At 42.4% G+C, this 13244-nt stretch overlaps 1 protein-coding gene across 1 annotated transcript in view; it reads left to right on the top strand.

Annotated features, from left to right (window-relative positions):
- The window catches only part of LOC108718599 (fibrocystin-L), a 94821-nt gene that overhangs the window by 67072 nt on the left and 14505 nt on the right, over positions 1-13244 (top strand). Inside the window, exons 59-67 of the mRNA XM_041566613.1 lie at positions 1224-1353; positions 2190-2363; positions 3075-3178; positions 3418-3544; positions 4322-4440; positions 4780-4870; positions 5820-5965; positions 7199-7321; positions 7909-8020. Coding sequence (XP_041422547.1) covers positions 1224-1353; positions 2190-2363; positions 3075-3178; positions 3418-3544; positions 4322-4440; positions 4780-4870; positions 5820-5965; positions 7199-7321; positions 7909-8020 — 1126 coding nt within the window. The remainder of the gene's footprint in view (positions 1-1223; positions 1354-2189; positions 2364-3074; positions 3179-3417; positions 3545-4321; positions 4441-4779; positions 4871-5819; positions 5966-7198; positions 7322-7908; positions 8021-13244) is intronic.

The raw sequence follows: 13244 nt of genomic DNA on the forward strand, positions 1-13244 counted from the left end.
AACCTCACAAACCTCAGAAACTCAATCTTTAATAAATAACCTCCTTAATGTTTCATGCGTGAAGCAGGACAGTTATGGCACAGACTTATGTTAGTCAAGGTGCACCCTTCACTGATACATGAGAGCTTCACAAGTGTTCTCTACAATTCAGTGGCACAGCACTGTAGTATACTCTAAGGGGGTCATTTATTAAAATCCCAATCCCAAAAACTCGAGTATTATTTACTATAAAATCTGAATTTTTAGTGGTAAAAAAAATTGGAATTTTTCGAGATTTATTAAACCCTGAGGATGGAAACAGTCTGAAAACTGAAAATCCGTCATCTCAGACCTGCCGAGCTTGTATATAAGTCAATGGGAGAGGTCCCTTTCCTATTTTCACTGGAATTAACCCAAAAATCTGACTATTTAGGGCTTTTTGGACAAAAATCCTGAAAAATTCAGACTTTTCAGGAAAAAGTCAGAAAAAAATCAAGCAATATCGGGAAAAAAATCTGAAAAAAACGTACAATTCAAATTTTCGCTAGATTTTTTTTTTGTGTGTTTGTCCCAATCCGATAAAATCGTGATATTTTTTTTTAATAATAAATAGGTCAAATCGTGGATTCTAGTTTGGTCTGACTTTTTTGAATAAAATAGTCAGATTAATTCAGACTTTGATAAATAAGGCCCCCCATGTATCAGAATGAGACTGGTATGACACAGCCATTTCTTTGCATCATGCAGTACAAACTTTGTAAAAGACCTCTCCTGTTATGTAATATTTGAAGCCCCAAAGAGTTAAATTCATTGTATAAATATGACGAATGACAGAATGAATATTTTAATTAAACGTTCTTTTGATGTAAAAGTCATTGGTCTGTTGTTTCTGGCCCTTGCTATGCCACTAGACTTTTATGCAGATAGGTTGCAGGAAAGAGATTATATTTTTTTGTCATTTAAATAGCACCTTTACTTTGCCCATGTTTGCAATCTCCACCCTATTCAATGGCAATTAAACAGTGGAGGTTCACAAACCCACAACATAATATGCTGGTAATGCAGGATGTCTTAACTCAAGGCAAATAAATGCACACATCAATGTGGCTGTTTTGCATACAGTATGTGGTCATTTTTCTACAAGACCCCCTGGCCATTGCATTATAAACGGATATTCAGGTTGAGATGTGTTGTGTGCATTACAGGCTAACAATCTAATCTTAACTTTTCTAATCCTTTGATAGGCCGGAGAAGAAATTGTAATTACAACCACCAGTTATGACACCTGGCAGACAGAAACCAGACAGATTGTCACTGTGTCACCTGATATGAGAACTATCAGTCTGAATGCTTCTCTCCAATACACCCACATTGGTAAGTCTGCAACAACTATAGTCAATGAAAAACAAAAAGAGACCGTTCCAGCTCTCCACTACTCACCAAGCCAGGTGCTCAGTCCTCAGTGTCCCTTACTGTGACATGTAACAAACTAGACGAATGGACGGCATTTCTGGACAAGACTTTATTGGCAGGTGGCTGTGAAATGCTTAACGTGTTTCGGGAGGGTATCCCTTATTCATAGCCACCTGCCAATAAAGCCTTGTTTAGAAGTGCAGTCCATTTGTCTAGTTAGTTGCAACAACTACACCCACACGTAAATGACACATACCTGAGCACATCCTCAACAACAAGGCTGCTGTATCTATCTATCTATCTATCTATCTATCTATCTATCTATCTATCTATCTATCTATCCATCTATCTATCTATTATCTATCTATCTATCTATCTATCTATCTATCTATCTATCTATCTATCTATCTCTTATCTAACTATTGGTTTATCTATCTATCTATCTATCTATCTATCTATCTATCTATCTATCTTCTATCCATCCATCCATCCATTATCTATAATCTACAGGTATCATTGGTGAGACTTATCTCCCAAACTTATGAGATGTGCAGTCATCTAACGCATTTCATGGCTTGTTCTGGCACTTTAATCTGAGGCATGAAACACGTCAGATGACTGCACATCTCATAAGTTTGGGAGATAAGTCTTACCAATGATACCTGTCAACTGTTTTTCAATTTGAGCTTGGTAATAAAGTTTTTTCAATTTTAAACTCAACTCAAGGAGACTCCTTACGGAATAATAAAAACCCATTTTTATTGGTTAGACAAACATATACATATATTTCCTTCTAGCTGAGAGCTATTCTGTAGCCAACACAAGCTGGAATTACACAATGGCGGCTGATGTTGCGCTGTTGACCAGAAACATAAAGATCATTGGGCAGGATTATCCAGGCTGGTACCAAGAATCATTCGGTGCTCGGGTGCTGGTTAGCACATTTACAATTAATAATGTTCAGTATACAGGTACAGTGAATTTTTCCAGTTAAATGATGTGGTGTCTTTGCAATATTTACCCTGGAGGAGGGGGTTTGTGCTACATGGGACTGTAATGAAGTAAAAGAATCAGTAGTTTGTGTTTATTACATTTGAACAACTATCAGTTTTGATATCTAGTTCCTCTCTTTTATCCATATTGTGTTCTTATTTTCAACAAATTTACCAGAGTGAAAATGGTGGTCAACAGAGGGGGCTCCACAGCTCTCTCTTCAATTGTAAAATGTTTTTAGGGGCATATTTATCATAGTGTGAAAATAAAGTTCGCCCTTTAATAAATATGCCTCTAAAATACTATACAATGAATAGAGGACTGTAGAGTTCACCTCTGAGGAACTGTAGTGATCTATCTTTTCACCTTAATAAACATGCTGCTTTAGGCATATATGTCCCAAGGCAGGAGACCTCATTTGGGCTCCAATCTTGTGTTGAGTGTGCCATTTGTTCTTTTTTGAGTATGTTCTGTTGACTATCCCAATACTCCGTATCATCCTCTCTATTATGCTTTAACATATAAAAGAGCTATAAAGAAATAAAATAGTATTCAAAGAAATAACTAATTCACATTGTTTATAGAGTGCGCATTCTATCGGAGAGTATTTCCAGTTAACGAAGACATCTATGAGCAGGTATTATCATACTGTGTGCCTCAATAGCTAAAACTTTTTTTTTTTTGTGCAGGAAGTGCAAGAATTGAAAACGTTGAGTTTTACCACAGTGGACAGGACGGCTACAGAGACCCAACAGATCCCCGATATTCATTAGCTTTCCTGTATCTTGGGGAGGTAATGTTCTGTATAATATATCTATATGAGTATGGTTAAAGGGGGTGTCCAACCTTGAGTTAACTTTTAATATGATGTAGAAAGTCTTCAGGTTCTCAACGCAAACTCACTGAATCAAGTTTTTTCCATTCAAGTTTTTACTTAAATTAGATACCATTTGAGTTGTAAGTTCATTCAAGGTCTAAAAGTTGTGCTCTGTTTCAAAGTGGAACATCAGACAAATGTAATATATTTTATAGGTCTCTAGAAACACCTCCTACGTCCAAGGGTGCTCCTTCCACCACGGCTTCTCACCAGCGATTGGTGTTTTTGCAACCAATGGACTGGATATCAATGACAATGTAATTTACTTTACAGTCGGAGAAGGTAATTGCTGCTTTGGGTTTTGCAACTTGAAAATAATATTCTTCTTTAAATAAAGGGGGGTGGGGGTGAAATGAGTGTTTTTACTGCATTACAACTGCAATATACTGGCTGCTACCAGAGTGAATAGATATTTTTATTATACAGATTTCCTACTAGATTCATGCAAAGCTAAACACATGGGGATGAATGAAGTGCTGTACAATAAGTAGGTGTCAGGAATGCCTGATGGCGCTCCGCTCCTCTTCGGCGCCACGTCCAAGATGGTGGCGCCCATAGCCACCACGTGGACAGCAGCGCCAGTGCAGCAATGCTGGTGTGCAGACGCGTGACATCATCATGTCTCATCTGGCACCAAAATTCAAAGTAAAAGGACGCCAAAGTCACAGGTTCAAGGCCTGATTATAGGAATTGCTACTTTGGTTCCTGGGTGTTCCTAAATTGTTCCTGATTCCTGGACTTTGACTCTTGCCTGAACCATTTTCCATGATCCTTTGCTGCCTGGAATTGACTACAATTTGAACCCTTTTGTTTACCACAAACTTGAACATTGTCCTGAAGCTTCCTCCTTGGTCCGGACTTCTCCGCTAGTAACCGTAAAGCCCCTGACAGTAGGAATTTGTGTAACATCAGGCAGTATTGTGCAGCTTATGACGCGTATTCCCATTGTAAAAAAGAAACAGCAAAAAACATGGCACACATATTTACATAGCTAGATCCCCTGGCTTGAAGTGTTTTTGACTGCAGGTTGAATCTAATAATTCTATAACTAATTTTTAGGAATCATAGTATCGGGAGAACGTATACGTTTGCAGGGAAATCTTGTATCGGTTGCTGTCTGGCCAGGAACCTACCAGGACCGGGAGCAGAACAACAATTTATGGCATGCCGGCATAGAGGTTGGTATATTTGAATCTGTAATACAATATTTGTAATATGAATATTGGCATTTTATTCATATGTTATAATGATTTTTTGCTTTCTACTAACGTTGTCTAACCAATACATGCACTGTATTGCAATGCAAATCTTATATTAGATAATGTACTCTTTAGAAGTCCTAAAGGTGTCTTTATCTCAAAGAGGTCAAAGGATTTGGGTTGGATTTCCTAATTCAGGGATACGGCATTCTTGATTAACAGTTGAACTGAAACTGTCATCTTACATCCTTAGCAACTGTCCTTGTGGTGGAGATTCAATAAAAAGTAAAACTTAATTTTGTGATTATTCATTTCTAGATCAGTCAAGGCACAGACATAGTGTTACAGAACAACGTGGTTGCCGGATTTGAAAGAGTTGGGTATCATATTAATGGGGAACCCTGCACAGGTATGGGCTACTTGACACATTTGTATGTGTTTCTATAACTTTGTTAAGAAACTGTAGTCATCCCTTATAATTGGATTATACTTTATAATTAAAACACTTTTAATCCATAAGTGTAAAAATAAAGGAAAGGTTATGACTATTCTGAGGTTAACCTATGCACAAATCCCCAGCAGTACAAGCTCAAGTGTTTTGGGTTTGTGGAAACTGGAACTGGCAACAGGTATATGTACTTACCTTACAACTACCAAGTCACATGGGCAGAAAAAACATTTAACATGTCCGTTCCTCCTTTATGTCGCAAGGCAATATTTATAAATCTGTTAAATGATTTCCTCATTTTATTTGATGCTTCTGACATTAGCAGTAATTTACAAAGGTGCAAAAGCCTGTAATTTCGAGCTCAGGCAGAGCACATTTCTGGCTGGGGTCTGGCTGAGCTTTGCACTTCATACCGGGTAAAAAAGTATGATATAGCAGCACTGTCCTTACCTCCTGCCATAGAAAGGGCAGTAAAAACAAGTCCCTTATAAGACCTCCACCCTGCCTATATACCCTTCGCTGTATAAATGCTGGCACTACTGAATGCTGAGTGCTGAGTGCTGAATGCTGGCATTACTGTATTCATGGGGCAAATGTAGGTCTCTCTCTCAGACCACAGAGACCTGCAGCAATTCTGCTTCCTGTCAGGCAGGGAGCAAAGTGCAAGAAAATAATATTAGTGTTCAGGGGCGTAACTACAGAGGAAGCAGACCCTGCGCTTGCAGGGGGGCCCAGTAGAATAGGGGGCCCAGTGAGGCCCTAATTAAGAGCCAATTTTAATATGTCTGGGTAGAACAGGCCACCTTATCAATATTTTGGGGCCCTAAATTGAATCTGCTGTGGGGCCCAGTGACATATAGTTACGCCACTGTTAGTGTTAAAGAGTTAAAGATACCCTTTGTTTCTGCAGATGGGAAGGACGGTGTACAGTGGATGAACAATGAAGCTCATGGAGGATTATACGGCGTGTATATGAATGAACATGGTCTTCCTGGGTGTTCTCTGATCAGAAGATTCACAGTGTGGAGATGCTGGGACTATGGCTTTTACTTCCAGGTAATAAGCGCAAGTGAAAAACTGCACATCATTTAAGGAGAACTACATTTTAACTAAAGAAGTAGGCTAGAAATGTTGTAATTATTAGTGATGGGCGAATTTATTTGCCAGGCGCGAATTCGCGGCGAATTTGCGCGATTCGCGCCGAGCGAATAAATTCGGGAAACGCCCGCGAAAATTCGCGCCGGCGTCGAAAAAACGGGCGCCGGCGTCAAAAACGGGCGCCGGCGTCGAAAACAAGACGCCGGCACCGTTTCGCGAATTTTTCGCCGTTTCGGGAAATTCGCGAATTTTTCGGCGAAGCGAAACGGCGCAAATTCGCCCATCACTAGTAATTATGTTTTATGCTTCTGTACCAGCCCAAGGCAACCACAGCCCTATAGAAGTAAAGATCTGTGTCTCCAAAGATGCCCCAGTAGCTCCCCATCTTCTTTTCTGCTGATTCACTGCACATGCTCTGTGCTGCTGTCACTTACTGAGCTTAGGGACCCACTCACAATATACAGTACACATAGAATAGAAATGTCACAATATAAGGCTGATTAGTCATTAATACAGATAATTACTACATGGCAGCACAGAAACCAGTGCAATTAAAATCAGTATTTAATAATCAGCAAACCTGTAGCATCAGCTCATATTACAGACCAACCTCATTTTCTGCTGGATAATTAGTGACGAGCCCTAAGCTTAGCTTCTCAACAGCTGCTCAGAGCCCACTGAGCATGTGAGTGTCACAGACGCTTTCCAAGATGGTGACCCCCTGTGACAAGTTTGAAGTCCTGGATCATTGCTGCTATTGACAAGCTGAAACTTTAGGCCGGTGAAATAATTTAAGTATATAAAATATGACATTTTTAACCATATTAATTGTTAGGGTTTAGTTCTCCTTTTAACTGTCCTTCCTGCTATACGCAATGCACCGTGTATTGGTCAATGAAGCCCTGAAATTAACATGCCATGAGGGGGTCATATTTCCAGGACTCCCTTTTTATTATTTTATTATTTTTATTATTATTATTTTTGAGCCTACACACAACTGACTTTCACCTAATGAACTAACGCATTTTCTGGCGCTGTACAGATCAACCTGCTGGAAGTGACCACATTCAGGTGCAAAAACATTGCACATTCTGCACTTTGCATTGCACATGAACTCTGATGTTTTAGCAGAATGAGTGGCTCCCCCATAACATATGAAGCTTGTCATAATATAAAACATTATCTTTACAGACACCGGAAAGTGTGAAGATTTCTGAATCTGTATTAGTTGACAATGGAATGGGAATATTTACTATTGTATATGGTGCAGCAGCCACCTCTCATGAGTTATCCAACAAAACTGTGGCAATCTCGGTAAGAAACAAATTGTATTTCAATTTCAACCCCAACGTCTATCTATCTGTCAGGGAACCCCAATGCCCTCCTTTATGATGTGTCCATACATTGGCCAATCTTGTTTACTCTCTAACTCATGGAGGAAAGGCACAGGTTACATAGCACATAACAGACAAGACCTTTCCAATACAATGGTGTTTTATCTGTTATCTGCTATGTAACCTGTGCCTTTTCACCTTTATTCCAGCTTGAATGGCTGCCCCCATGGCGACACAGCAGCTTGTTTATATAAACTATAATAGTCTTTCTGAAGCAAACACAGGATTTTTTTTGTTGTAGAGCAACAGTACATTCTATTTCTATTACTTTGGTAAACGTTCAGGTTTTTAGTGTTACTGTTCCTTTAACCTCACATGAGTTTTTGTCACACAAACGAAAAAGTTTTTAACCACACGTGGTTCTCTTTCACCCTTTGGTTTGGCATTCGGCCGCATCCCAAAACCTTGAATTTGGTGCATCCCTACTTGTAAGGTTTTGTTCTATAGATGTTTCTAAAAATCACTATTTTGTTCTGAAGTCGTGTGATGTGGTGTCTGTATTTGCAGAATTCATTACTTGTGGGGAGCAGTCCTAACTTTAACTGCAGCGACGTCCTGACTGACAGTGATGCCAATATTAGGATGTCAGCAGCCCAACGAAGCATCAGGCCTCTGACAGGTATAGACATTTTATTTCAAAGAAGAAGGAAGTCCATGACTTCCTCGGCCTTAGACCTAATGTCATTGAACTACTTGGTGACTTATAATATCCTTATATATTACAACAGGAGGTACATTATTCACTATATCACATGCACACATTTATGCATGTACATCTAGCACTGGCTTTCCCTGCACCTGCCTCCTTCCCACCCCAGAACTGAATTTCTTTCACAAAGTTCCTTCCCTGCTACCTCTGCCCTTTCTCACCTTGGATAGTATGGCAGAAAAAACAGAAAATACCCTGCAAAGGGGAAGCAGATGTCTTTCAGAATGCAGCAAAGGGGAACGGTCAGGTGGGAGGAGGCACAGGTGGGAAGAGATAGGATAAAGCAGAGGTGGAACAACGGGTGGGAGGCAGTAGAGGGAAGGGATGTATAGGAGATAGCAGAGTTGGATGCAGGAACTGACCAGAGAAATGGAGAGGATTTTTATGCACTTCGAGCAAAGGCATACAGCCCCCAGAAAATATTTATATTTTATATAGTTTATAATGAATAATGTTCCTCCTACTAAAAATGATATTAGAAGTCATTGTGACCTTTCGCCTCGTGCTCATATGGTCACATAACTCCTTGTGACCTACAACATATTTTTATATTTGCCGGTTCTGTAAATGTGCGTTTAACCATAATGATGCCTAATAATGATATATAAAGGATAATATATATTTGAATATATATATTGTGACAAAGAGCTATGTCCCAATAGGCTGCCTGTATATGATGGGAGGTATATAGCACCCAGCCTGAGGTATTGGCTCCTTTAAAATCTCCAGGGTAAAACAGATTAGGACCCTGGAGCAAGGATAGTTCAGTTTGCTGCCCAATTAGTCCGCAGGTGGGGCTGTTTAAGGGAGCCTGGCGGGGAGTGGGGGTGTGTTGTACTGGGAGTCAGAGAGAACCTCTGAACACACGCTGTGAAGTGTTTTGTGAACAAACTGTGTGTTTGACTGCAACTCAAAATGGCAAATGTTTGTTACCACTGCAAGGAACTTTCCTATGGACTGTAACACTGCAAACCGGTGAGGTTTTCATGATTATTTGTCTGTTTAGCACGGAAATTGTGCCTGTTTAAGTTGTCCGGTTTGAACAATAAAACCCCAGGCAGGAGCCTGTTTCACTTTTGTTGCAAACAAAGCCTCCTGTCTCCTCTATAAGAACTGTTTTACCTGAGCCCTACCGGCTGCTTTGAGCTATTCCCCACAAATGGTGTTTCGGATGCGGGCAACAGAGAGACAGTGAGCATAATAGGACAGCCATTGGTAAAAGGCCAGTGCTATCTGCTGCAGACTGTGGGAGTTGTAGTTCAACAACATGGAGGAACTTGTGTTGCAGCTGGCCAAAGTCAATGCTAGTCAGCAAGAGACCAATGCCATCCAGAGGGAGAGTATGGCCACCCAGCAAGAAACTAATCGTTTGCTTGCAGCCCAACTGGCAGCATTAGCAAAGGCGGGTGAGGCTGATCGACAACTCTTGACGGATGTGGTACAGCAGATGGCTGCACTGAGGTGCAATGTGTCAAGTGGGGCCCCTAGCACAGATAGCTCCATTAAGGCCAGTCGTTTTCTGCAAAAGATGACGCCACATGATGATGTTGAGGCATATCTGCATACTTTTGAAAGGACTGCCGAGAGGGAGTCTTGGCCCAAGTCCCAGTGGGCAGGTCTGGTAGCGCCTTTTCTGACTGGGGATTCCCAAAAGGCATACTTTGATTTGACCATAGCCGATGCCAAAGACTATGACAGGCTAAAAACGGAGATACTCCACCGCTTGGGTGTCACCTCAGCCGTGCGAGCTCAACGGGTGCACAAGTGGTCATACCAGCAAGAGAGGTCTCCCCGTGCCCAGATGTATGACTTAATTCATCTTGTGGAAAAGTGGCTGCAGCCAGAATCCCTGTCAGCTCCTCAAATCGTGGAAAGGGTCACTGTGGATCGCTTTCTGAGAGCTCTTCCGCCATCATTGAGGAGGTGGATGAGTCATGCAGATCCCCAGACAGCCGATCACCTGGTGGAAATGGTGTAACGTTATATTGCCGCTGAGGACAACTTAGGATCGTTTCCACAACAGCGCAAGCCAGCCACAAAACATCCATCTGCAAGGTCCCCAGGAAAAGCCAGTGATTCGTTGCCTCAGGATACTGGGGCTGACCAAAAGGCTATAGAATGGTCTAAAGGAGCTGACAAAACTCAGCTGTCCCCTCCAACCAAGGGTCGAGGCCAAGTGCAATGCTGGCGATGTAATGAGTGGGGTCATGTTGCTGCCAGGTGCCCACTACCTGCAGAGCCCATGGATTGTCACTCGGCTCAGCAGGTGTCGTTGTTTGCTCACCCTGCGTGCACCGCAGACACTGACTTGCATATGGCGGTGGTAAAGGTGGGTGGAAAGTCTGTTCAAGCTCTGTTGGATTCCGGGAGCTTAGTGACAATGGTGCACGCCAGTTTGGTAAGCCCAGACCAAGTTAATGAACGTAATCTTGGGGTGCTCTGTATTCATGGAGACTGTAAAAGTTATCCCACTGCTATAGTGACATTTGAAACTGTTACTGGTACTGTCTGTCATGAAGTGGGTGTTTCCTCTGTTTTGATGCATAGTGTAATTTTGGGATGAGACTTTCCCCTCTTTTGGAAGCTCTGGGGAAAGGAAGGTTCTCCACAGGGGTCTGAGAAAGGGATTCCTAAGGATGCACCAGGGGTTTGTAAACCTAACTCAGAGGTAGTTACTGAAGGGGAGACCATGCTTGAAGCAGATAATTTTCCCCTAGAGGTACTAGCAGGTGAAACAGAGTTGCCCTTGGAGCCCTCCGAAGCATCCGATATGCCAGATTTGGAGGTCTCTCGGGTTAACTTTGGAACAGCCCAAATGAGGGACCCTACACTGAATAGGGCCTGGGAAAATGTTAAGGTAATTAATGGTGAACCTCAGGAACCTGGTGCTGAGAGTGTATTCCCTCATTTTTCTGTCAGTCAAGATTTACTGTATCGGGTTGACAAAGTCCAAGGGGGGGTGGTAGAGCAGTTGTTAGTGCCCCAGTCCTATAGGCGAATGGTCTTGGACCTGGCCCACACTCACCCCCTGGGTGGTCACCTACGTCAGGAGAAAACCCAACAGCGAATTTTACAAAGGTTTTATTGGCCCGGTATATTTGCGGAGGTGAAGGGGTATTGTGACTCTTGCCCAGAATGCCAGCTGTCTGCCCCGGTACCTCACTTCCGTAGCCCTCTAGTGCCATTGCCTATCATTGAGGTCCCATTTGAAAGAATTGCAATGGACTTGGTAGGGCCACTGGTTAAGTCAGCTCGGGGCCATCAGTATATTCTCGTAGTTATGGATTATGCTACGCGGTATCCTGAGGCAGTCCCTTTAAGAAACACAGCCTCCAAAAATATTGCTAAAGAGCTGTTCTATATGTTTACCCGCACTGGCATCCCTAAAGAAGTCCTCACAGACCAGGGTACACCCTTTATGTCTCGGGTTATGAAGGAACTATGTAAGCTGTTGAAAATTAAACAGTTAAGAACTTCTGTTTATCACCCCCAGACTGATGGGTTGGTAGAGCGCTTTAACAAAACCCTGAAAAACATGTTAAAGAAGGTGGTAGATAAGGATGGGAGGGATTGGGACTGTCTCCTGCCATACCTTATGTTCGCCATTAGAGAGATGCCCCAGTCATCCACAGGTTTTTCGCCCTTTGAGCTATTGTATGGTCGTCATCCCAGGGGTCTCTTGGATGTAGCAAAAGAGACCTGGGAGCAAGAGGTAACACCCCATAAGAGTGTGGTGGAACATGTTACCCTCATGCAGGATAGAATTGCTGCAGTCATGCCCATAGTCAGGGAACACATGCAGCAAGCACAGGAGGCGCAGAGTCGGGTTTACAACCGTTCAGCTAAGGTTCGAACTTTCAACCCTGGGGACCGAGTGTTGGTTCTTGTCCCAACAGTTGAGAGCAAGTTCCTGGCTAAGTGGCAGGACCCGTATGAAATAATCGAGAAAATAGGTGAGGTGAACTATAAAGTTTACCAACCAAATAAAAGGAAGAAAGAACAGCTTTACCATGTAAACTTAATAAAACCCTGGAAGGACAGAGAAGTCCTCACGGCTATAATTCAACCCCTTCCTCCTACCCAGGAGGGTATACAAAAGGTGAAAATAGCTGAAACCTTGTCAGAGCCACAAAAGCAAGAAGTCAGGGAGTTTCTGCAAAGAAACACGGAGGTGTTTTCTGACATACCAGGTTGTACAAATTTGATAAAGCATGATGTCATTACTGATCCTCAGGTTCGGGTCCGCCTTAAGCCCTATCGGATCCCAGAGGCCCGTAGACAGGCAGTCGACGAGGAAGTGCAGAGGATGCTGGATTTGGGGGTAATTGAGAAGTCTGTAAGTGAGTGGAATAGTCCCATTGTGCTTGTTCCTAAACCAGATGGGTCTATACGATTTTGCAATGACTTCAGGAAGGTAAATGAAGTCTCAAAGTTTGATGCTTACCCTATGCCAAGGGTTGACGAGTTGATTGAACGACTAGGTCCTGCTAGGTACAAAACAACTCTTGACCTAACTAGAGGGTATTGGCAGGTACCAATGTCAGAAACAGCTAGGGAGAAAACAGCCTTTTCTACCCCACAAGGGCTCTTCCAGTATGTTCGTATGCCATTTGGCCTCCAGGGGGCCCCAGCCACATTTCAAAGAATGATGGACCAAATTCTTAGACCTCATCAACATTTTGCCTCTGCTTATTTGGATGACGTGGTCATTTTTAGCAGGGATTGGCAAAGTCACCTCCCCAGAGTACAGGCCGTCCTAAATTCCATTAGAGAAGCAGGCCTGACGGCAAATCCCAAGAAATGTGCCCTTGGTTTGGAAGAAGCCCGTTATCTGGGGTACACTATAGGGAGAGGTGTTATCAAGCCTCAAGTGAACAAGGTGGAGGCAATTAAAGACTGGCCCCAGCCACTCACTAAAAAGCAGGTTCGTACTTTTCTTGGTATGGTGGGCTATTATCGCAGATTCATTCCAAATTTTGCAAGCAGGGCTGCTCCTTTGACCGACCTGACCAAAGGGAAAGGGTCCACAATGATTAAGTGGGGTCCTGAGGCAGAGGAGGCATTCCAAGATTTGAAAGTGGTTTTATGCCAAGATCCAGTGTTGGTCGCACCAGACTTCAAAGAGAAATTTGTT

Source organism: Xenopus laevis, chromosome 6L (assembly GCF_017654675.1).
Source record: "Xenopus laevis strain J_2021 chromosome 6L, Xenopus_laevis_v10.1, whole genome shotgun sequence".
In the NCBI taxonomy this organism is placed as follows: Eukaryota; Metazoa; Chordata; class Amphibia; order Anura; family Pipidae; genus Xenopus; species Xenopus laevis.